At 42.4% G+C, this 24,690-nt stretch overlaps 1 protein-coding gene and 1 long non-coding RNA gene across 2 annotated transcripts in view; one reads left to right on the top strand and one right to left on the bottom strand.

Annotated features, from left to right (window-relative positions):
* LOC127561173 (uncharacterized) overlaps positions 1–4,796 on the top strand; it is a 65,028-nt gene extending 60,232 nt beyond the window's left edge. Inside the window, exon 4 of the long non-coding RNA XR_007953475.1 lies at positions 4,512–4,796. This is a non-coding gene — a long non-coding RNA (uncharacterized LOC127561173). The remainder of the gene's footprint in view (positions 1–4,511) is intronic.
* SCUBE3 (signal peptide, CUB domain and EGF like domain containing 3) overlaps positions 1–17,495 on the bottom strand; it is a 50,084-nt gene extending 32,589 nt beyond the window's left edge. The window contains exon 1 of the mRNA XM_051996453.1: positions 16,480–17,495. Within this exon, the coding sequence (XP_051852413.1) occupies positions 16,480–16,564 (85 nt within the window). The 5' untranslated portion in view covers positions 16,565–17,495. The remainder of the gene's footprint in view (positions 1–16,479) is intronic.
* Between the last annotated feature and the right edge of the window lie 7,195 nt (positions 17,496–24,690).

Genomic DNA, 24,690 nt, shown 5'->3' with positions numbered 1-24,690 from the left:
AGGCCATTCATCTCCTAAACACTTCATCAAATAGACATCCTTATTCTCCCATCAATCAATCAATCAATTAGCATGTATTAAATGTTTATTCTGTGCCAAACATTGGGCTAGGTACTGGAGCTACAAAGATAAAAATGAAACAATCCTTGACTTCAAAGAGTTTATATTCTATCAAGGTAAATAATATATCCTCACGCCCACATATAAAAAATATGTACAAAATAAACCCAAGGTAATTTTGGGGGGAGGAGGCACTTACATCTGGGAAGATCAAGAAGGGCTTTATATAGGAAATGGTGCTTGAACTGATCTTTAAGGGAAGTTAGAATTTCTGAGAAATGAGGATGAGGAGAAGTTGTGTATTCCAAGCAAGGGGACAGACAGCCTCTGTAAAGGCATGGGGATAGAATATCTTGTGTTCAGGAACAGCAAAATGACCAGATTGACTGGAATGTAGTGTGTATGAAAAGCAGTAATGTATAAGTCTGAAAAAGTAAACTGGATCCAAGTTGTAAAGATTTTACTTGCTAAGCAGAAGATTTGTATTTAATTCTAAGAGGAGTTCTTAACCTATGATCTTTCTTTCTTTCTTCTTCCTTCCTTCCTTTCTTCCTTCCTTCTCTTCCTTCCTTCCTTCCTTCCTTCCTTCCTTCCTTCCTTCCTTCCTTCCTTCCTTCCTTCCTTCCTTCCTTCCTTCCTTCCTTCCTTCCTTTCTTCCTGTATAATTATTTTCTTTTGTAATGCTTTGTATTTGACTTTAAATATTTAAAAACATTCTGAGAAGGATCCATAAGCTTCACCATCTATCCAATAAGGTCCTTGAAACAAAAGAGGTTAAACCTCACCCTTCTAGAGGCAACAGAATGTCCTGATCCTCCCCTCCTGGAGGTTTTTAATCTCAGCCATCCATTCTAAGCTATTGGGGTAGCCCAGGAGAAAGGACCCCAAGAAGTCCGCCTACCTTACCCTGTATGTAGTTTTTCTACTACTTTGATTTTCCATGAGTTTGGGGCTTTTCCTAGTGACCCCAAAAAGGGAAAATACATTTAAACTTCCTAACCCTTCTCAGCAGTCTAATTCTACATCTGATTACTCCCCCTTATCTTTTCCAATCATCTCCCTACTTCCACTGTCATCCCTTTCAGTCTTTTGCATTATAGGAAAGAGCAGAACTGTTTTTAGGCAAAAATAATGAAAGTCTGGTGCCTATGGAAGACATTTAGGTTTACCTGCTGATATTCCACCCAGGTCTGTTCTTCTTGAGCAATAGCCGTTGGTATACATGTTTGCCTTTCCTCAATCAAAATTAAGTCATCCCACGCCCCAGCCCTTCAGAGTTTTGTCCCCTACTTCTTTACCTAACAACTGTGGAGACTCTTAGACTAATCTGGCTGGCTAATTATCCATTCCATCCTTAACTCTTATGTATTTTGCACAGAGATCTTCTAGAAATAATGCTTCCTTAGATTTCAGATGGGGCAGCTAAGTGGTTCGATTGGTTAGAGTGCCACTCTGGAGTCAGGAACACTTTTCTTCCTGAGTTCAAATCTGGCCTCAGACACCTATTATGTATTGCCAACTCACTTCATCCTGTTTGCCTCAATTTCCTCATCTGTAAAATGAGCTGGAGGAGGAAATGGCAAACCACTCCAGAATCTTTGCCAAGAAAATCCCAAATAGGGCCATGAAGAGTTAGGCGAAACAGAACAACAAAGTTCCTATCCAACTGACATTCTTGATGTTCCTTGCACAAGATATCATATTCTATGCCTGGAAGGCTTCCTCCTTATCTTCACCTCTTAGAATCCTAGTTTCCTTCAAAGCTTATATAAGGCCTTTCCAGTTCTTCAGCTGGTAGTGCTTCCTTCTCCCCCTCCCCCCAATATTTGTATGTATAGTCATCTTCCTGATAGATTAGAAATTCCTAAAAGTCAAGGATTGCTTTATTTTTTGTCTTTGGGTCGATCACAAGCACATAGTTGCTACCTATTGTTTGGTGAGTGACTGTGGAGAATGGGCTTAAATTGAACCTTGAAAGATGGATCAGATTGGAAAGGCTGAGGGGATATGGCAAGACATCGAGGAAATCAAAAATAAAGAAGTTAATGGAAAGCTAACTGCATGGCTTAAAGAGTCCCTTGATCCCTAATCTGGAGGGAATAACTGGGCAACTATTCTTACCTAAAGGATTTTCTTTAGCACTGTGACCAGGGACTAGAGGCCAAGTGGTTCTAATTAAATTCTTTGGCCTCTTACCACTCTGACTGAGCTCTGCATGGGTCCTGCAATCCATCCCCAGCAAAGTTTCAATTCATCCCTGGGACCAAAATTAGGCAATTAGAAATGGTAAAGCCATTTTAGGAAAGTCCTAAGATGACTAGAAAAGAAACTGCTCTGTTTATGGGCTTCTGTTCTAGTACTAGATCATTCCTTTTACAACGAAATCACAGAGTGGGTGGCTATTCTGAATCTTGAGCATTCCGCAAGACCTCAAATTCATGGAATCTCAAGAGATCATCTCACTTATCCTCTTACCCCCAAGGAAGGTGATCCCTAGCCTAGCCCAGTCAGGTCACTGTCTTTCCCCTTCAAAGTCTGCAGATACTTGGTAATATGTTCAAAATATTATGCCTCTTGTTGTTGTCCACTTAGTTACATGCAACTCTTTGTGACCCCATGAATTTAGCATCCCCGATCCTTTTGTCATCCACTATGTCTCCAAGTATGCCCAAGTTCATGTTTGCTATTTCCATGACACTATCCATTTCATCTTCTGCTGTCCACCCTTCCTTTTGTTTTCAATCTTTCCCAACATCAGGGTCTTTTACAATGAGTCCTGTCTATTATGTGGCTAAAATATTTAAGCTTCAACTTCAGTATTTGACCTTCTAATGAAGAGCTTGAATGAATTTCTTTAAGTATTTGACAGATTTGTTCTCTTTGCTGTTCATGGGATTCTCAGAAGTCTTCTCCAGGATCTTTGCTTCTTAGAACCCAGAAATTCTTCTCCATTGTCCAACAAATTCCTCTTACTACATTTAAAGCCCAAGCTCTTGCTTGGCCAATTATGGCAGTACAGGCTGGCAATTGTACCATCATGGGGGAGAAGACACCACAGGGAGGAAGTAAGAGAAATTACTGGAATCCAGTGCCAAGGTGCACAAGGCATCTGGTTTTTATTGTTCAATCATTTCAGTCATGTCCAACTTTTCATGATGCCATTCGAGGGGTTTTTGGTAAAAATATTGTAATGGTTTTCATGTCTTTCTCCATCTCATTTTATAGATAAGGACACTGAAAAAAACAGGATTAAGTGACTTGCCCAGAGTATCTATAAAGTCATATTTGAACTCAGGAAGATGAGTTTTCCTGACTCCAGACCTGATGTTCAACCTACTGCCTCACCTAGCAGACTGAAACTTAGAATGAGTGAATATGAATGTATGAAATATGAGTATGAAAATGAATAATGTACAACAAAAGTCTAGAAAGGTAAGCTGGAACCAGGTAGTAAGGGACTTTTAAATGCCAAATAGAAGAATGTACATTTGATTCTTGGGGAAATGAGGAGCCACTAGAGCTTACTGAGCGAGGAGTGACCCCCCTGCATTACTCTACCATGCAACCAGCTTATTTATCATTTTATTGATTGTCTAGACTTAAGAAAGTATGGAGAAATGTGTTGTACCCATTTACCAGTACTTTCCCTGCTGGTCACCTCCCTTCTCTGACCTCTTATATAGATTTCTTTGCTGTTATCACTGTGTCAATACATGCCAACAATGGATGCTGTCATGAATTGTTACATCGTTGTTTTGTTCTCATCAGCAGGTAGGTGACACAGGACTAGGCTTGGAGTAAGGAAAATTAATCTTCTTGAGTTCAAATCTGACCTTAGACACTTACTGGCTTTCGATGTTGGGCCAGTAACTTCAACCTGTTTGCCTCAGAAATGGCAAACCAGGACTTGTTAAATGAAGAAAAGAGTTAAATGAAGGAAGCCTAAAGGGGGTGGATGTAATATAGCATTTGCATGCCTGCTTTTGCTGACTAGGTTTTTATTTTATTTGAGGAGCTGGTACCTTCTTTCTGATGTTGTATAATTGCTGGATTTATTTGTTCATTCAATTTTTTCCAGTTATGATTTGGGGAATTCTAATGATGTCCAAAACACATTCCTGGGTCTGGCTCCAACTGACAGAACACAGGGTAGCTGGTCCACCAGCTAAGCTTTGTAAGAACTTTTCTTCTGCATTCTTTACTGCTCCGCCTAATAGACTACACTTACATGATGAGAATTTGGGGACAATCAAGGATCTTTTGCCAAAAAATACTTCTACCACCAACAGACCACATGTCTGAGCTCCTATCCTGGGACCAGTCTTTTGAGTTAAAATGTTGTTATCACTAGGAGATATGTTTAAGTGCAGGTACCTCTGAAAGTCTTATCACTACAATGTGAACCAGTTCATCCATCAATAATCATTTATTAAGAACTTACTATGCTTTAGGTTTGAGGTGGAGCAGTGGATGGAATGATGCCTTTGGAGTCCAGAAAACTCATCTTTCTGAATTCAGATCTGGCCTATTCTTACTAGCTGTGTGACCCTGGACAAATCACTTAACCCTGTTTGCCTCAGTTACTCATTGTCAAGTGAACTGGAGAAGGAAATGGAAAACCACTTCAAGAAAACTACAAAAGAGATCAATCAGGAAGAAAACAACTGGACAACAACAAAACAAATGCTTTAGGCACCTTGCTAGGAACTACAAGTAAAAATTCAAAAAAAAATTAATTCTTGACTTCAAAGAGTTTATTTCCTACTGGAGGGATAGAACCTCTGCATAGATGTGTATATAAAGGATCGACACAAAATAAATAAAAAGTAATAGGGGTACAGACATACGTGTGTGTGTGTGTGTGTGTGTGTGTGTGTAACTTGAGGAATCAGGAAAGGCCTCTTGAAAGAAGTGGTATTTCAATGAATTCTTTAATTAAGGAGCTTTCCAAGGAGGCAATAGGGCATGGGGGAGGCAAGTTTTGTTGACAATGTGGCATAAGGTGCTGCCTGGGGAAGACTGGCCTGAATGAAGCCCCAGAGTGGGTTGTCTTGGGCAGCATGAGAGCATAGAATGCTTGGAGCTGGTATAGGGTGGAAAATGCAAGAGGGGGAAGATGGCAGAAAGGAGAGGTGGAGCTTGATCCATCTCACACTTGTGCCTACTTAACAAATGTGCAGTGCATAGTAGAGGATTCATCTGGGTCAGTGGCTGAAGGAAGAACTAGAGGCTGCAGGTAAGGCAGACACCCCTAGGTGGAGCCCACCCCCACTTCTTCCTAGGCTTGAGGGCATGAATGAGTGGGTGAGAACAGTAGCCTACCTTTTAAGTCTCATCACCTTTTCCTACTCTTAAGTATAAGAATCCTCTGTTCTAATCAGGCCAGCCTACTTACTTTCATCAGTCCCTTCTTCCTCTCCTTCCATCATACTACAGCCTCCTCATATTTCAATAAAAATTAATATTTACATTGGCAAAGTAAGATTTACAAAGCACTTTCTTCACAACAATTTTGTGAAGTAGAAAATGCAATGTTAGGACGGTCAGGCGATGCAGTGAACAGAGATCCAAGCCTGGAGTCAGGGAAAATGTAGGTACCAATCTAGTTTCAGTCCTAGCTGTGTGACCCTGGGCAAGTCACTTAATCCCATTTGCCTCAGTCTCCTCATCTGTAAAATGATCTGGAGAAGGAAATAGCAAACTACTCCAGTATCTTTGCCAAAAAGATTCCAAATTGGGTTAGAGAGGCAGATATGACTGAAAATGATTGAACAACAGAAAATGAATGTTACCCTTTTTGAAAACTGAAGTTTAAAGACCTCCTTAGGGTTACTTACATGCTATAGCCAGGATTCAAAATCTTCAAACCCAAGTTTCAAATATACCAAGCTATGTCTGCAGACTTGGTTCAAGGCCTTTCCCTCTCCATAAAGCCTTCCCAAAATATTCTGCCGTCACTGGCTCTCCCCTTCTCAGAACTCCTAGAAGACTTATTTGACTTCCATCTAATTACTGCCTGCCACGTGTCATCTCTCATATTGTAATCTTAAATTGTGAACTTATGTGTATTTGTCTTGTCTATCTGACCAGTTCTTCTGGGACAAGCAGATGTTTATATTTCTTTATAATCTTTTAGACATCTGACCCAGGACATTAGGCTGGTAATGCCTTCTCCTTCCTCAAAACCTGAGTAAGTAAGGCAAGCTGTGTAGATTCTGCTTTCAGACAATGGGGGTTCAAATCCCATCTCTGATGCTTACCACTTGTGTGACCTTGGGCAAGTCACTCATCTATAAAATGAGGGGGTTAGTAGCTGGCCTCTGAGGTTCTTTCCAGCTCTAGGTCTATGACCCTTTGATAAGTAAGTACCTGAGGGTATCATAAAAGAAGTGCCAGAGCAGTTCAGTTTGGACTCAGAGGCAGAATTAGAAGCAATGGCTGAGTTATCAAGAGGCAAAATGATCTAAAGAAGAGTCCTCCTGAGAAATAGAGAGACCCCAGAATGAAACAAGCTCCTGTGGGTAGTCATGATTTTCCTCACTGGAGATCTCAAGGCAAAGGCTAGATGGCTACTTCCTCGGAATTTTGCAGAGGGCATTCTACTAGATGGCCACAGAATTTCTTTCCAAATACAAGATTATGTGATTCTATAATTCATTCAAACTTAGTATAAGTTGAGACCTATCAACCCAAGCCCCTTTTGGGATATTAAAATCTTTTGAATGTGCAGATATTCTTGTACTCACATATATCTATCCTGATTCTATATCCAAAAACCAAAACAAAACAAAATCCAGGAAAATGGGGCAGTGGGAGCACCCTAATCTAGTTCATGACTGAAAGGAAATGACCTCAAAACATTATCCTTAGACCATATTCCCAGGATATCCTAGTTTTAGTGAACTAGCTCCATGAGGTTTTAGGCTGCTGCTTGAGGGATTGCCCCAAATATAGGGCAGGAGCAAAGGTGAATAATGGGGAAAGATTAAGGTAGAAGGAAAGGAGAACTTCAGAAGTGGCACCTTTATCCCCCATCTCTAGAGTTCCTTTCCTTCCACCTAGGAGAGATAATTTCCTTTCCAAGAAAATAAAAGATCTTTCCACATTTGACATGTTAATAGAGATAGACAGCATTATATAATAATCATTTACCTACTTATAGCGCCTGATAGGTTTCAACTATAATGTAATGGGAAAAATATTGACTGAAAAAGAAAACAGGGATTCTACTTCTTGGTTGTCTGATCTTAGGGAAATCATTTTTCCTAGAAAATAGTGATAGCAACTGCCACACTACTTACCTCAACAACATTAGATACAAGTTACTTTGTAAATCTTAAAACTCTATAGAAATCTGTTATTGTTACTACTACAAATCTTTGTGGTAGACAGAGAAAACATTATTAACTATGTTACCAAGAATTATAGTCTTTATCTAGAGAGGTTCACATTATTCCAAGAATTGATTTGTATCATGCTGAATTGAAATGAACTGAATGTATAATGTTCAGTGCAAACTGAGCAGCAGGCAGCAAAAGTAAATATCAGGATATTCAGTGTGTGTGTGTGTGTGTGTGTGTGTGTGTGTGTGTGTGTGTGTGTGTAGGCAGCAGGAAGCAAGAGAGACCTGGCATGGAGGGGTGAGTTGGAATAAAGGGGGAGCAGGGAATTGGCAGTGGGGATGGACTGGGGTGACTGGAAGGCCAAGCATTGTGGCTATGGGCAGGTGCCTTCTTCCTTTGGCTCCCCTCTGCTGGGGCCAGGCAGCTGGTTAGAAACAAAAACAAACACCAGAGATGCAGGTTCCTGCTGTTAACAGCTTCAAACCACTGGAGGAAAACTCCAAATAAATATAATTAGAAACTTGTAAAAACGTTCTCTTTGTAAACCTAATCCCTAGGGACCCTTGGACTCCCCCTCTCCCCAAGCCCAGTACACACAAACTGCCAGTCCACCCCCATCACAGGATCTTGCTCTCCAGTCCCCAATCAGGATCTTCTTCCGCATGGCTTGCCCACCAAGCCAGCTTCCCCTCTCTAGTCCTTTCCTCAACTTGTCTCTGTGGGTCACAGGAGACCCAAGAGCTCTCAGGTCTGCATATCCAAGCCTTATGGTCAAAGCCCCCAAACTCATGGTTCTATATTATTGCCCTAGGGGAGACTCCACATTTAGAGGGAAGATACCGGGGGTGCTCTGGGATCCCCAACCCTGTACTTGTTTGTGGAGCAAATCAATTCAAACCAATACAGATGTATCAAGTGTTATCTTGTAGAGAAAGACACATTAGGGGTTGGGGCTCCTCCTCTCATGAAGCTTATGGTCTAATAGAAGATAAGGGGCCTCTAATGATAACTATGATACACAGTGTTGCATGACAAGTACTTTAGAAATGTGCAGAACAAAGTGCTCCATGAAGTCCTAGAGGCTAAATGGAATTAAGGGATGGGGAGCCTTTTCTGACAGGAAGGATCAAGGAAAGCTTCCTGAAGGAGCTCCTATTTGAGTTGTAGTTGCTCACCAAGAGAAGAGAGGGAAAGAAAACATTTTAGGCAAAGAGAAGAGCATGAAGGAAGGCAGGACATCTAGTGAGACAAAAAGTAATCCAGTTTAGCTAGAATGTGTGTTAGAAAAGAGGTCTATGAAATACCGCCAGAAAGGCAAAATAGTGCCCAGTTGTAAAGGGCCTTGAATTCCAAGCAAAAAAGTCAACAGCCACAAAAAAGGAAAACAGCAGGGAGGGAGGAGAATGGAAAGGTAATAGTAAAATAATTCTACTTAAAAGTTGGGCACTCTAGATCCAAATCAGTTCCAATTGACCAGCTACATCCAGCAAAAGAACTCTGGGAAATGAGTATAGATCGCAACATAGCATTTCTACTCTTTTTTCTGTTATTGTTTGCTTGCATCTTTGTTTTTCTTCTCAGGTTAATTTTACCTTATTTCTAAATCCGATTTTTCTTGTGCAGCAAGATAACTGTATAAATATGTATACATATATGGTATTTAACATATACTTTAACATATTTAACATGTATGGGACTATCTGTAATCTAGGGGAGGAGGTAGGGGGAAGGAGGAGAAAAGTTGAAACAGAAATTTTTGCAAGGGTCAGTGTTGGAAAATTACCCATGCATATGTTTTGTCAATAAAAAGCTATAATAAAAAAAAAAAGTTGAGCACTCTAGTACTCAGTGTAGGCACTGGGCTCAGGGACCTGGGCATCGGAGCTAAAGCCCATCCTCTAATCATCTGTGTTGAGGAGCGCAATCCTGATTCCTGTTCAGCTTCCAGGAGCCAAATATTTCATTTGAACTTTCTAACCCCACAAGAAAGAAAGAAAGTAAAAGGAAGGAAGGAAATGAAGAGAGAAGAAAAAAAGTTTTAAAGAGGTTGTTTTCAATAGAAATCTGGGCTATTAGGAAGTAATGAGTGTTATGAGGTAGTTGGGAACGGGGAGAATCCAGGGTAATGAGAGGCCATATCCAAGTGAATCAAATTTAAGTAACAAATGCAACCAAATCCAAAGAAAAGAGAGGTAGGATTCCTGATTTCTGGAGAGAAAGGTGAGAGGGAGGAAAGAATAGAAAGAAAGAGAAAGAGGGAGAAAAGGAAGAGGAGGGGAGAGAGAAAGGGAAAGAAGAAGAAGAAGAAGAAGAAGAAGAAGAAGAAGAAGAAGAAGAAGAAAGAGAGAGAGAGAGTGAAAGACAGAGAGAGAGATGAAAGATTGATTCTATGGATGCATTTGTGTTTATTTATGAATATAAGCTCAGATGCATGCACTGGGATGGTTTTAGGGGAAAGAAACTCAGGGAGCCTTGACAATAAATTCAAACTCCACTAAACATTTCTACTGTACTTTCACACAGCAGCAAAAAATATTTAAACTAGCTGTGAAAAGAACTTCCACTTTCCCATACAAGGCTCCATCACCATATTCTGGATTTACCCAAATAAAACTTACTTTAGCAGCAGTCCTGAATGATATCTGGATAGCCAGGATGAGAGGGAGGGAGATCAGATGGGGAAAGAGTTAATTTGGTGAAGGAAAGGGTCAAATGGATGAAGGGAAAGTTTGGTCTTAAAGGCTCTGCCTTCCCTGTACCCAACTGTTTCTCAGATGAATTCCTCTCTATAGGCTGTCTCCCTCCATTAAAACATGAGCTCCTTGAGAGTAGGAACTGTCTCCTCAGTGCTTAGCACAGTATTTGGCACGTAGTAAACACATAATAAATGCTTTGTCGTCTATTCATGATGTCCATCCATCCCCTTTTCCTTCTCCACATTCCTACAGTGTTGACCTAAGTTATCTGATTCTCCATTTCTTCTCCAGTTTTAGGAGGTTATTAGTTGTTTGTTTGTTTGTTTTCCCTTTTCTCTGATTCCAAAGCCTCTGAATTTTTTATGAGAAAATTTTTAAGAGGAATTGTGATAGAGTGGGAAGAATAACAGATCAAGAGGACTGGGCTTAGGGTCCTGGCTCCACCACTAATTGGCTATGTGACCTTAGGCAAACATCTCTTAAGCCTCAATTTCCACATCTGTGAAATGGATATAGTTATACTTGTACTGCTCACCTTCAGGGTGAGGAAAGTGCTTTAAAAATTTTAAAGCCTCACAGAAATGTGAATCCTCATTATTACTATCTTTGTTGCTATTATTACAGAATTAAGTCTCTTGGGGGCATCACCAGTCTTATTTCAATTTTAAAGGATGTTTTTCTTATAAGTTCTGTGTTTAAGGTACTAAGAAAGGGGAGGAAAAAGGGACAGAAAAAGAGAAACACTTTCCAACAGTCCCATGCCTCGGGGTGAGGATGGAGAAGGAGGTTATCAAAAACCATTCTCAAAGGGACTTCAAACAATACTCTCCTTTCCTTTCAGTTTTCTGCCCAGGGCACTGAAGCTAACCATTCTACTTCCTTGCTTTTGCAGAAGAAACAAAACCCAATCTGCAGTATTTCCTTTTTCTTCTCACTCCCTAACACTTTGAACACACATGCACACGCACGTTCACACACACGCCCTGACGAGCACACACCTCACATTCCCAACATCACAAACACGGCTCTCTCTTTTTACAACAGGTCCCAGCTGCGCTTGCAACCAAAACCGGTTCTCGTGCACTCGGATCCCTAAAAGCTTCAAAAACAGCCCTTGTTAAGGACTTGCTTCTTTACCTTTAGAGCATTTTCAGGTCTCCAGGAGTGATCTCTCTTCTTTTACTCAATGTGCAGGTGGGGAGAGGGACAGGAAGCAAGCCAGAGAACCCCCTTAACCATCCTAGATTTACCTCATTTCTTTCTTTCTTTCTCTCTCTCCCCCCGCCCCCCCACTCCCCAGGGATTATCACCAGGAGAGCAAGCACTCAAGGGAATGGCTTCAGAAACTCTCTCCTTCAAGCCCTTGTCTTTGAGTGGAGAGGTGTCTTTTTAAAAATATTCTCTTCCTGCCTCGAATTCCTTCCCATCCCTTAAACACATGAGAACTTACAAGAAAGCATCCCTGTCCGTGTTGAGAGCTCCTGAGCAGCCATAAGCCTGGCAATGTCCCTAGGAGGCCCAGATTTGGGAGTGCTTGTATAAGGATCAAGAAATCATAGGGTCTGGAGTCAGAAAAGGAAATGGCTCCCCTGGCCCAACTGAATAGGGAGTGGGGGGAGGGGAGGAGAAAAATGGACCATCAGCAAACTCTTAGCCACAACTGAGTACGGAGAAGAGGGGTCATTTGGAGAACAGTGAGACAAAGTGAGACGGGCTTAACAGAATGTCTTTCACTTAGATGCTTAATGCTGGATGAACTGAAATGGAATTGAAATCTTAATCTTGGAAGACTAACCTTTCCCTTAGCAGACTGACCTGCAGATGGCTCTGGGGTGGGGGTGGGGTGGGGAATGATGAGATTTGGGTAAACTCAGAGCCTAGATCTAGCTGGGGACCCTAGCAAACCCCACACCCCTAGTCTTAGGCTGCAGGAATATTTTATAATGGGTGCTTCCCTCCTTCCATCCCGGCCCCACCGGGGCACAAACACTTAGAAACCAGCTGTCCATGGGGCCACCCTTACTTGCTGACATAGTTATGGTTCTCATTTCATATTTCGGAAGGAGGGGCGGGAGGAACAGTCCCCTCACTGTAAGGCCCAGCCACAGGAGCCGAGGGAAGCAGGGAGGAGAGGAAACAGCCACATTAAAGAGGGAGAGAGGGGTGGGGGAGAGAAAGAGACACACTCATACACCCAGACAGAGACTGGAGAGACAGACACAGAGACACACAGAGACAGAGAGACACTGTTTGAACGCTTTTTCGAAAAGTGGTCTTTTTTGAGGTCCCCAAGACTCGTCTCTTTAGTTAAATACCTTATCAAAAGCCTATCGATAATAAGGAGAAAAAACAATCTAATCCTGTGGAACCAGAGCCGGCAGCGTCAGGGGAGGAGCTTTCTCAGGAGGCCAGGAGACCTTTTCATTCAGCTGTAACCTGAGCCCTACAGAAGGATTATGTCTTTTTAACTGCGCCCCCCCCCCCCCCCCGCAAATTAATGCTTTTAAGTTAACAATTATCTCAGTTATCCAGTCAGCCTACTTAAAATACATACACATACACTTGAAAACACTCAAAACCACATACTCAACATGCACTCACATTTGCACTCACTCATATGTATCCACTATGTGGGCATTCACTTGTTAATATATATTCACATGCCTTGCCTATAATTGCAATCACACTACATATGCCCAAATTCACTTGAATACACCAAAACACACTGATGAGAAATGTAAGTTGTGGGATGGTAGGGCTGGAAGGGACCTTATAGATTATTTGAGAAGACTAAGGTCTAAAAAATGGAAGTGATTAATTAATAGCATGCTCAGTCAGAACTAGAATCCAAGGCTTTTGACTCCTGTCTGGTGTTCATTCATAAAATAAATTTATTGCATCTAAATACTCACAAACACATCCATGCCGATTCATACTGAGCTAGAAGACCAGCTTTGACAAAATTGCGAAGCTGGCAAAATTTATTTTGAGTTCTCCCAATTCTCTAAAAGTCCTTCACCAAGGTTTCGGCACCCTGTCCCTGGTCTTCAGCCCCAGCCCTCCCTGAGTTCTCAACTACAGAGCTGAAAGGAGAAAGGGAATGACAAACTAATTTAGACTAAAGTGTTAGTGACGTGTTACTCCTCCCAGGGGACATTTGCATCCTAAAAGAGGATCAAGAATAGGATAAGGGATAAGCAACCAATAATGGAATTGTAGGCACTGGTGGCACCTCTGCAGGGGAGATATTTTTGAGTAAGGGGATCTTCTCAGTGCCTCCTTCCCCCAAATCATACTGCCCAGATTGGTTCTGCTCACATTCCCCCAGCCTGGTGGTTTTATCAGCTCTATTCTCCTGCAAGCATCTGCCCTGCAGAGATAAAACCCAGAGCACCCTTTCCTACCTGCACTCCTAACCTCAGAAAACTTGCTATTAAATACATCTGGGCAAGCTGAACTCAGTTCTGAGCTTCCTGTCCAAAGTAGTTGAAATTGAGGGCTTGTCAAAGGCAGCTGAGGGTTATTCACCAATAGCAATCCCATTTCTATTCCCACTTCACTAGCCCTCCTAGTTCCTGGGTCCTAGACACAAAGATCAGAGACAAAGTGGAAGCTACAGGAATTCCAAACTACCTCAGGATAAGTGTTCAGCTCTTGAGCAATGTGAGAGATAAATCACCCAGCTTTCAAGACTGTATCTTTTTGAGGACAAAATACTATCTCATACATTTTTGGATGCTCCAAAGCACCTCGTAGAGCCACTACCCTGTGCCTCATTACTCAGTTAAGATTTGCTGAATGAATGAATGAAATCTTTTAAGTGGTATGGGGGTGGGGTGGGGTGAGGGATTGAATCCTTCCAACCCTGGAGATGAGGGGAAACTCCCAGGGCCCCTGGTGACACCTGCCCCATCCAGTGGTTTCCATCTGGACCATCTGTCAATGTAAACCCTGAGGATATGCTGCACCCCACTCATTCTTCCCCCCCTTTTCGACCCCCCAGGCATTGGTCCACATCAGACACTGGCTCCAACTTGAAAGAGGCCCTTATCTTGTCTCTAGATTATTGCATGAAATCTGTTCCTTCCTTCAGACTAAACTCCCCTGCTAATTCCATGTTATGAGTAAGTCAGCACGCACTACAAAAGCCAGCTTTGTTTATGAAAACGCAAGCAAATCCATAGTGGGGAGAGGGGTTGCTCCCAAGCTGGGAGACAGCCATGGTGGTGGCTGTGGTGGCTGCCAAGGAGCAAGAATTGGGGAGCAAGGATTCGAGAAAAGGTGGTTGGGAGTTAGCACAGGGTGTGAGTGGTGCTGTTGGGAGGGGAGTACTGGTAATTTGACAGCTGCAGATCTTCAGGAGGGGGGGGGGTTGCTCTTTCATGAATGGGCAGTATTTTGTGAAGCTAGTTGGGGGAGGGGGGAGAGTTGAGCGGAATGTTCTAACCTTTTCTGTTCAGTTTGGTAGGAGTTTATCCTTTTCCATAAGGGGATTTAAAAGTATCTACCTCATTTTAAAGAGACTTTTTCCTCTCACCTTAATTTCCCCCTCCTCCATCTACATCCATAACACACATCAGATTCAGGTTAAGACTGGTTACTCAGAGCTTCAGGACACACAGCAGACACTCCCAGACACACAGGCTTCCCTAACTTTCAAGTTCAACTTTCCCCTTTCACCTCCCCTGGGCTGCTCCAGCCAGGCCTCAGAGTAGCAAGGTAGAGTTACCACTCCAGTTCAAACTCCTTGCCTGGAGGTGTTTTTTTTTTTTTTTTTCCCTCCAACTTTAACCCCCTACCCCACCCCCCTCACACCCTGGAGGACATGGAGAGGGGGGAGGGGAGAGATGTCTCAGGAAGAACTGTCCTCAGGCCAGAGTGGCTGCTCCACTGATGGAGCTGCTCAGCTTTGGGAGTTGAGAAAGGATATAAGCAAAGGGGCTCCAGGTTTGGGGGCTGGAGGCCCTTCTTGCCCCTCTGTCTCTAATTCCTAGAGGGATCTGTCAGAGCTCCCAAGACTGGAATTTTACTTTGTTATTTTAATGAAATTCTGACCTGGATTTAAATGGAATTGGAAACCCGAGGCCTTAATAAATAAATATTATGATAAGAAATGAAAGCCATACAGGACGAAAGAGATTTCCCCTCAAAAGAGACAGAAACTCAACATTCTTCTTGGAGCCGGCATCACAAAGATTTTTCTTCTCCCTTTCAGCCCCCTATCCAGAGTTGAGGGACTGGCTGATTTTTCCATAAAGTCTCCTATTGTTCTTTAAACACTTTTCAGCTGATAAGACAGCAGCCTTGAAATGCTGTCTAACTGCCCATGCATGGGGAAAATATGGTATGGCTGAAAAGTTTGATTTCTCTTAGACTGTTCAGACCACAGTTTAAGTTTTTGAGGATGTTTTAAAAAAACAGGCAAAAAACCCATTCTCTCTCTCTCTCTCTCTCTCTCTCTCTCTCTCTCTCTCTCTCTCTCTCTCTCTCTCTCTCTCTCTCTCTTTTTCCCCCTCTCCCTCTGTTTCCCTTTCCTCTCCCTCTCTCTCCCTCCCTCTCTTTCTCTCTCTCCCTCTCCCTGTTTCCCTCTCCCTCTGTCTCCCTCTCCCTCTCCCTGTATCTCTCTGTTTCTCTTCTTCATCTCTTCCCTCTTCTTCTCTCTCTTCTTCTCCCTCTCCTCCCTCTTTCTCTCTCTCTCTCTCTTCTTCTCTCTCTCTCTCCTCTTCTCTCTCTCTCTCTCTTCTTCTCCCTCTTTCTCTCTCTCTCTCTCTCTTCTTCTCTCTCTCTCTCTCTCTCCCCTTCTCTTTCTCCTCTCTCCTCCTCTCTCTCTCTCTTCTTCTTCTCTTTCTCCTCCCTCTTCCTCTCTCTTTCTCTCTCTCTCTCTCTCTCTCTCTCTCTCCTCTCTCTCTCTCTCTCTCTCTTCTCATTCTTGGAGGCCACTCTAGCACATAAAGCAGGAAAATGGATCTAGTGAAATCCAGTTCCAGTTACAAAAACCTAGGATTCAATGTTGCCCCCGCTCCTTTACAAACTCTACTGTGCCTGTTTCCTACGTGTTTTCCCCCTTTGGGGATAGCAACACATCAGTGCACGTGTGAGCTCCCCCACCCAGTCTAGCTATTAGAGTAAACTGAGGTCTCTAGTCTGACAGCAGCAGCACATACACAACACACCTGCCCAGCACATCCGACCGGGCTCTTCCCCAGCCTCTTGCTCCTCCCCACAAACCCCATCTTCCAGCCTCGGGAAAGTTCCCGTCTCCCGACCAGCAAGTCTCAGAGACCAAGGGAAGAGTCGGCAGCCCCGCCATCCTGGCCCAGGTTCTGGGAGCCTTGGCCCAGAGGATGGGGGAAGTGGGGCCAGACAGAGCGTCCTCTTACCTTGGCTGGCTTTACTTTGCTGAGAGGCGCGGCCGTAGACAAGGACGAGGAGCAGGCAGAATCCAGAGACGCTCCCCAACCCCATGGCCCGAGCCTGTCGGAGGGGAGGGAAGGGGAGAGCAGGCAGGGTCTCCGAGACCTCTGGGAGGACGGAAACCAGCCTGGCTCCCGCACACTGCTAGGGGCCGGCAGGGGAGGGCGAGGGCGAGGGCGAGGGGGAGGGGAAGGGAGGGCGGGGGGCGAAGCTCCGGCCCGGAGCAGGGGCACGAGTGTGTGCGTGTTTGTGTGTGCGCGAGCGCGCGCGTGTATGTTTGTGTGTATGTGTGTGCGTGCGTGTGTGTGTGTAAATGTGACCGAGTGTGTGCTGTGTGTCTGGCTCTCTGTGGCTATGGGCTGGCGAGGATGCGGGAAGCAGCGGCTGCTCCGCTGGAAGCTCCTGATGCTGCTGGGATTCCCGGGAAGAAGGCTGGAGAAAGAGAGACGGAGAGAAGGCGAAGGGGCACCCGAAGCTGCTGACGGAAAGGGGAACTGCAGCCCGCCCTCGCTGGGGCCGGAGCAGTGGCTGGGGCTGGGGCTGGGGCTCGCGGCGGCGGCGGCTCCTTTTTATAATCCCACCCAATTCCCAGTTTCGCCCAGAGAGCAGCAGCCCCGAGTGCAGAGCCTGAGTGAGGGACCTGAGAAAGGGGAGGGGAAAGGCAAAGACAAGAAACACGCCCTTCTGCCTCTTTCTTCCTCGCTCGCTCCTTCTCTGCGTTTCTGGGAACCTCTCTGTGTGTCTTTGCCTCTGCCTTTCTTTGCTTCGCTCTACTTCTCCTTCGTCCCCTGCTTCCCCCTCTGCTCCCACTCTTTCCTCTTCTCTTCCTCTTCCTCCTTTCTTTTCCTTCTGTCTTCTCTCCCCTCTTCTCTTCTTCTTCCTTATCCTCCCCCCCTCCTTTTTTCCCTTTTTCTTTCAAATGGGGCCTTGGCTCGGTAGTTGTTCCCCTGCCTGGGCTCCCTTGGCCCCCTCCCCAGTCTGCTCTGCTGCTGCCTGCAGGAATTTACAATCCACCGCTGGGGGAGCGGGCCCAGTCTCCATGGAGACGGCTTCCCCGGGAGCAGGGAGGTCAGGCAAGAGACCATGTACAATCAATGGATCAATGCAAACTCCGCTCAGCTCCAGACCAAACAGTGCCGGGCTCTTGCTCTCCTCCTCTCCTGGCTCTCCAGAGAGGGGGATCACAGTTCGTGAAACCAAACCAGAGGTTTATGTACTTAGAGATGTTTGCAGGGAGAGACATTTGCACTCACATGTACAGGTTGCTGTACCCGTACATACACAAAGACACAAAACAGACAGGCGTTTATATTTGCCGGTACAGGTACATACCTAGATGCACAAAGGTGCACATGTGTGCACATGCACATTTAATCATGTATACAGGCATACCTGAAGAATAGCAACAGCAGCCACAAGAATAACTCACATTCATACAGTACATTAAGGTTTACAAACATTCCAAGGCAGTACCTATGTATTCCTGAATGCCTGAAACTTTGTTCTCAAACAATGCCCTCTGTGACTCTCAGGGCTTGATTCCATCATTTCCAGTACCTAGCTTTCATTCCTAGGGCTTGGTCCACTTATAAACTGAGTCATTGATGCAGGATAATAGGAGAAAACCTTCCACACATTTAAAAATCACCAGCCCTCCCTAATTGTTTTTAAAAGTCCATGACCGTGGCCACATTTGCCAAACTCACAGCATAGACTAATATATAAACACTGCAAATAGCTATGTAAGTGTTTTGTTGTTATTATTATTATGCACAGACCCATGAACTCATACTCATGCAAATGCACCACCAGAATTCACACAACCATTTGTACATGACCTCCTGCAGACTTCTTTCTGAAACTGACTTCACTTTCCAGTTCTATTCAGAAAAAACTTCATCTGCTTTTCCCCTTCTCTGAGTTTTTTGGCCTCAGGAGTGATGATGGTAGATCTTTTTAAAAAGGGGACAACTGCCTCCTTGATCCATCTATCTTTCTGACCCAATCTGTCTCTTTTTAACTTCAAGAGCAAAGAAAGAGAAAAAAAACTTTTTTTTTTTAAATTGGGAGGGAGAAAAATTTGGGGGGAAAATGACCTCCTAACCCAGGGTCTGAGGAGCCAGTCTTCCTCTGTGGCCAGTTCTAGGCAGAAAAGAGACTGATTTAGATAGAGACTCTTTGTATATGGTAATTTAAAACAGTCCGTGGGGTACCCAATCCCCCCTGTACAAGGAGGGGAGAAAGTGACTGTTTCTTCCTGGCAATATCTAGGCCCCTTACTCTTCTAACCTTGCTTAACTAAATCAGTAGGTTTGGGACCTTTGACATGAGCTAGGGGCTGAGTGTGATGGGTGGATTTTTCTAGTCAGCCTGCTTCCTTTCATCCAGCCAAGGGTGGAGAGGAGAGAGAATCTTGCCTTTATTTTAGGGCTTGAGAGACAGCTATGATATAGTGGAAAGGATATTGAAGCATGAGACAGAAGACTTAGTGAAAACCTGGGACTAGAACCTATGTGACTTTGGGTAAAACATGAGCCTCAGTTTCTTCGTTTGTAAAACGAGGAGACTGCGCTTCTAATCTTCAATATCCCTTCCAGCTTCAAGATTCTATAATTCCCTCCCTCTTCCATTCCAGCCACAAACCCCTCCCCCTCCACAGCTTTGCCTGCCGCCACCAATTATGTTTGTAGGGCTGTGGGACATGAGCAAACTTGCCATCCCTTTCTGCCCCAAATGAGTGAGAGTTGTAAAAAGAAAAAACAAAAAACAAAATGCAAAGGTTGCCAAACTGCACGCTATCCATGTGGGGGGCACAGAAAACCAGACACAGACCTGGTCTGGACTTCTAGATTTAGGGTAAGAGGGTGGGTGGGATTGAGGGATGAGCTTCCTCTAGATCTGGAGTTGGTTCAGGTGATGCTCGGACAGGAAAGATGCTGGGGACTCTGGGTTATTTCTGAAGTAGACATTCTGTAGTGCCAGCTGCTGGAAGTGAGTTGGAAAAGGAGTAGTTGCCTTGGCTCTTGTAGGCAGGGATAGGGCATGACCAAGTTTACAATAGTCATGTTTAATATACTAGTTCATATCTTTATAGCATTTTCCAGTTTATAAAGAGGCACTTTTCTCACAACAATCTTGTGAAGTTGGTAATGTATGTGTTTTGATCCTCATTTAAGGCTTAGATTAGTGAAAGGACTTGTCCACAGTAACTCAGCAAAAAAAAAAAAAAAAAATAGTGGAACTGGAACTCAAATCTGGGTTTTTTTTTTTTTTTTTAATCTTTCAGGCTAGACCCACAAGATAATAGAATTTCAGAGTTGGGAGGCACCCTAATGGCCATTGAGTCCAACCCATACCTGAAAAGAATTCCAAAGTATTTGATGAGTGATCATATAGTCTTTATTTGAATCCCTCCAATGAACATAAACCTACTGTCCCCTAAGGCAGCTTTTCTACTTCTTGATAATTGGTTAGGATGTTTTTCTTGACAGCAAAGTCTAAATTTGTCTTTTTGCAACTTCTATTGTTTCTGGTTCTTCTATCCTCTGGAGAGAAACAGAATAAATGTAATTCTTCTTGCGGATTATAGCTTGTAGACTGTTCTATATCCACAAAAAAGAAAAATTTCTCATTTACTACGGAAAGGTAGACAGCACATAGTTGGAATGCCGGGCCTGGAGTCACGAAAACTCAACTTTGGATGTTCAACAATATACTTTGTATGTTCAGGCACTTACTAGCTGTGTGACCCTGGGCAAGTCACTTAACCTTGTCTGCCTCAGTTTCCTTAAACCACTCCAGTATCTTTGCCAAGAAAACTCCAAATGAAGTTGAAAAGCTTCAATCACAACTGAAAAATGATTTGTCTTTTTTTATTGCATCCCCAAATCTTTTAAGAGACTCTCACATGACATGAATTCAAGGATCTTTTTTTTCTCCTTCTATATGCTTTCCAGCTTATAAATGTCTTCCCCCAAATATGATACTGAATACAATCCTCTAGATGTGATATGACTAGGATATCATATCATTTTTCTTGTTGGTAATAAAGAGTATCTGAGAGCACTAGGCATTGGGACACTCAGGGGAGAGGTGGAAAAGGAAGGTATTTTGAAATGTTGACATAAGTTGGTGAGAGGAGAGCCTAGCAAAAACTTCTAGCCTATGTCTCGAGGGAAGGGTTGCTTTTCTTTTCTTTTTATGTCCCTAGTGCCTTGCACACAGTAGGTACTTAATAAATAGAATAGTGTAGCCACAATGTATAACCATGTGCACATAGCTACATGCAGAGAAAGACCTCTTTCTAAATCTGTCCTCCCTGTCTTCTTCTAAAGAGAAGGAATTTCATCTCTCTTCCAAATCTTCTCTTTTCTCTTCAGCTGCTGGAGGTTTGGAAATAGTGGTGGTGAGTTTTATGTAATTGAATTTTAATAAAAACAGCCAGAAAAAAATAAAAGAAAACCAATCAAACCCCAAACCCTGAAAGCAATTAAGCAAAACAATGTGTAAAACTAGTTGTGCATGCAATAGTACCTTTCTGTTACTGTTATTTACAAGGGATTGATCAAACAAAGACTTCAATCAGCATGAACTTTCACAAGGTAGTATCAGTGGTTATCCATTATATTTAGTGTGAATTCCTCTTCCTTTATATAGCAAGTATACATATACATGTCTTTTGAGTCTGCTTTTTTCTGCATCATTTCACAAAAATTTCCCCATATTTCTTTGAATTCTTAATATTCATAATTCTCTATTATATAGTCATGTCCCATTATACTCATTTACCACAATTTATTTAGCTGTTCCCAATTCTTAGGCACATTACTGTTTTAGTTTTCTGTTATTATAGCAGCGCTATTATGAAAAATATTGTGTAGCAATAGCTACACAAATCCATTGATTTTTCTCATTTTGAATCCCTCCAGTCTCCTGCTTCTCTTTCCTTGTCTCTAGATCACTGTAATACACCTCTGTTTGGGAATATGATGAGGATGCAAGATATCTGAGATAGGCTTAGAGAGGATCTGTGGGGAGAAAATGCCAGATTTATCCTGGCTGACATCCTCAGATATGTAAAGGAGCCTGCTATTTCAGTAGAAGGCTGTTAGCTAGAGTTCACTTTCCAGAGTCAGCCAGCTGGGGAGGAGGCAGCTCCATCATTTGGTGCTAAAAACCATCTAAGCCTCATATACTGACATAGGATCGTGGGATTACAAGTTTTAGAATTGGAAAGGACCTTAGGGACCATTTAATTCACCCTCTTCGTTTTATGGAGGAGAAAAATGAAACTCAAAAAAATGGAAGCAATTTACCCAGTGTGGATTTGAACCCAGTTCCAATGAATACAACTCAAATGTACTATTTCAATTATAGTGAATCCAAATTCATTTATAATCAACAAAGAAAAACCAAATGGTACTGCTATGTCCCTTGCTAATTCATCTCTCAGCTTGCATTTTGTCTTTTTTTTTTTAATTTTAGTTTCTTTTTATTTTAAGGCTGTTCTTATGCATTCTAACTAGTTTAACGATATAAAAATGTGTGATTGCCAAGTATGATCTGGTCCAGGTCCTCTACCTCACTGATGATAACTAGAGAGGTCTCAGCTAGATGGCTACAGATCCATGGCTCTATCAGAGCTCCTCCCATGAGTAGGGACCTTCCCTCTCTGCCATCTTTGGCGTTGGACAAATTTCTTTTCCTTACTTCATTTTGAATCTTACAGAGTAAATTCCTATTCAGGTACAGGTTGACTAAATGACCTTGGGGGGGGGGCTCTCACTTGAGATTCTGTTACTTAAAACAAGTCTCTTCTCTTTTAGGAGGTTCAGATTATCTAGCTATAAAATGAGGATGCTGAGCTTGTTGGGCTCTAAAGTCCATTTCAGGTCTAAATCTTATGAATCAATGATCTCTTATCCCTCTGTAATAATAATTCCTAATTGTAATAATAATAACTGATAATCCCATTTAAATTATATATTAATAACAATAGAGGAAAGTAGACACTGAATTTGGAGCCAGGAAGACCCCAGTTTGAATCCACTTTCTAACTCATAGGCAAATCACTTAATCTCTCAATGTTATTCATATTTCGAACCAAGAACTATGAGTATAATTCAAGTCTTCTATCCCTTCTCTATCTTTCCCTGAACAGTTAAGAGCTCCTTTTCCCACACTTCTTTTGTGTGAGATTATTTACCCCGTTCTCCCTCTCTGTTCCATTTCTTACCAGTCTTTCTCACCCCTTAATTTAATTTAATTTTTTTGAAACCATCATTTAACCTCTGCAAACCTGAACTTCTTCATTGCTAAAGTGGGAGTTATAATAGCACCTACTTCTCAGTTATGAGGAGCAAATGAGTGAACACATATCAAAATGTTTTTTAAGCATTTAAGAACTATATAAATGTCAGCTATTATTGTTATTTAATGGCAAGTATATTGTGAGCTCTTTGGAAGGAGCCACCTTCATAGAGGTTGAGCATTGATGCTTCTGGGCTTGAGTATGGTAGAGTTTAGCTTCTCCAACCCTCAACAGGTTATGTCTGTCACACATTCCAATTGAGTATGTTCCCCAGATTCCACACATTCCAGCACACTGTTCCTGTCTACTGTGTGTGTGTGTGTATGTGTGTGAGTGTGTGAGTGTGTGTACACTCTAGGCAGAGGCAGAGGCTGAGCAAGAGGCCCAAGAAGCCTGGCAGGTAGTAGAGTTCCTAGATCTCTTCCACTTCATAAAGGTTCACTTCTTTTGTCAATCTTTGAAGCTTATGAAGTGCCTTCCTCTCTAAAGCCCTTTGAGGTAGGTAATGCAAGCATAGAATATCTGTGTTGCAGAAGAAAAACAGGTGCAGAGATAAAGTAATTTCTCCAAGGCAAGCTAGAAAATTGCAGAGCTAGGATTAAAATCCAGAATTTCTAACTCCAAAAACCATTACTGTTCCTGCTGCTTGAGAATAATTTTTCTCCGATCAGCAGGATGATTTCAGAGAAGTCTGGAGAGACTTATATGAATTGATACTAAGTGAAGTAAGAAACAGGAAATCATTAGATTATAAGATGATCAATTCTTTTTAAAAAATTTTTTTAATTATAGCTTTTTATTTACAAGTTATATGCATGGGTAATTTTACAACATTGACAATTGTCAAACCTTTTGTTCCAACTTTTCCCTCCTTCCCTCCCATCCCCTCCCCCAGATGGCAGATTAACAAATACATGTTAAATATGTTAAAATAAGATGATCATTTCTGATGGATGTGGCTCTTTTCAACAATGAAATGATTCAGGTCTGTTCCAATGATCTTGTGATGAAGAGAGCTATCTACACCCAGAGAGAGCACTATAGGAACTGAGGTTGGATTTCAACATAGCATTTCACTCTTTTTGTTGTGGTTTGTTTGAATTTTATTTTCTTTCCATTTTTTGATCTGATTTTTCTTGTGCAGCAAGATAATTGTATAAACTTGTATGCCTATTTTGGATTTAATATATATTTTGCCATGTTTAACATATATTGGATTACATGCCATCTTAGGGGAGGAGGGGGGAAATTGGAACACAAGGTCAATGTTGAAAAAATTATCCTTACATATGTTTGGAAAATAAAAAACTTCAAATAAAAAAAAAAGAGAATAATGTTTCCGTTCCCCTATTCTCCTTTGTACCTTAATGCATGCACATCGACAAATTCTCAGTCAACATGTCTCTTCCTCAATTCATAATACAAACATGTAACTATGCACACATCACCCATGTAAGCAGAGCCTACCCAAATTCAATCAATTACCAAACTCTTATTAAGTCACTCTCCTAGATACTAGGGATTCTAAAACAAATCCACTGACCCAGCCAGTTGCCTTCAGAAGCAAGCTACTAGAAGCAGGACTTGAATCCAATTCCTTCTAGCTAGCTCCCAATCCACTTGGCTATAGTGAAGCTAAGTATAAAGTCATAACCAGTGATTGGGGAAAGGAAGACCTTGGGGGAGGGGACATTTAAGCCAAATCCTAAAGAGGAGGAAGAACATTCATGAATACAGGAGTACTTTGAGCATAATTATAGAGAGAAGAAATGAGATATCATTTATAGAGATTAACAAATAGGATCTTACAGAGTTTGTGAAGAAAGTGATATATAATCAGCCTGAAAAGATTGGCCAGAACCTGATT

Source organism: Antechinus flavipes, chromosome 4 (genome assembly GCF_016432865.1).
Source record: "Antechinus flavipes isolate AdamAnt ecotype Samford, QLD, Australia chromosome 4, AdamAnt_v2, whole genome shotgun sequence".
Taxonomy (NCBI): Eukaryota; Metazoa; Chordata; class Mammalia; order Dasyuromorphia; family Dasyuridae; genus Antechinus; species Antechinus flavipes.
This window is presented reverse-complemented; position numbering and strand designations above follow the sequence as displayed.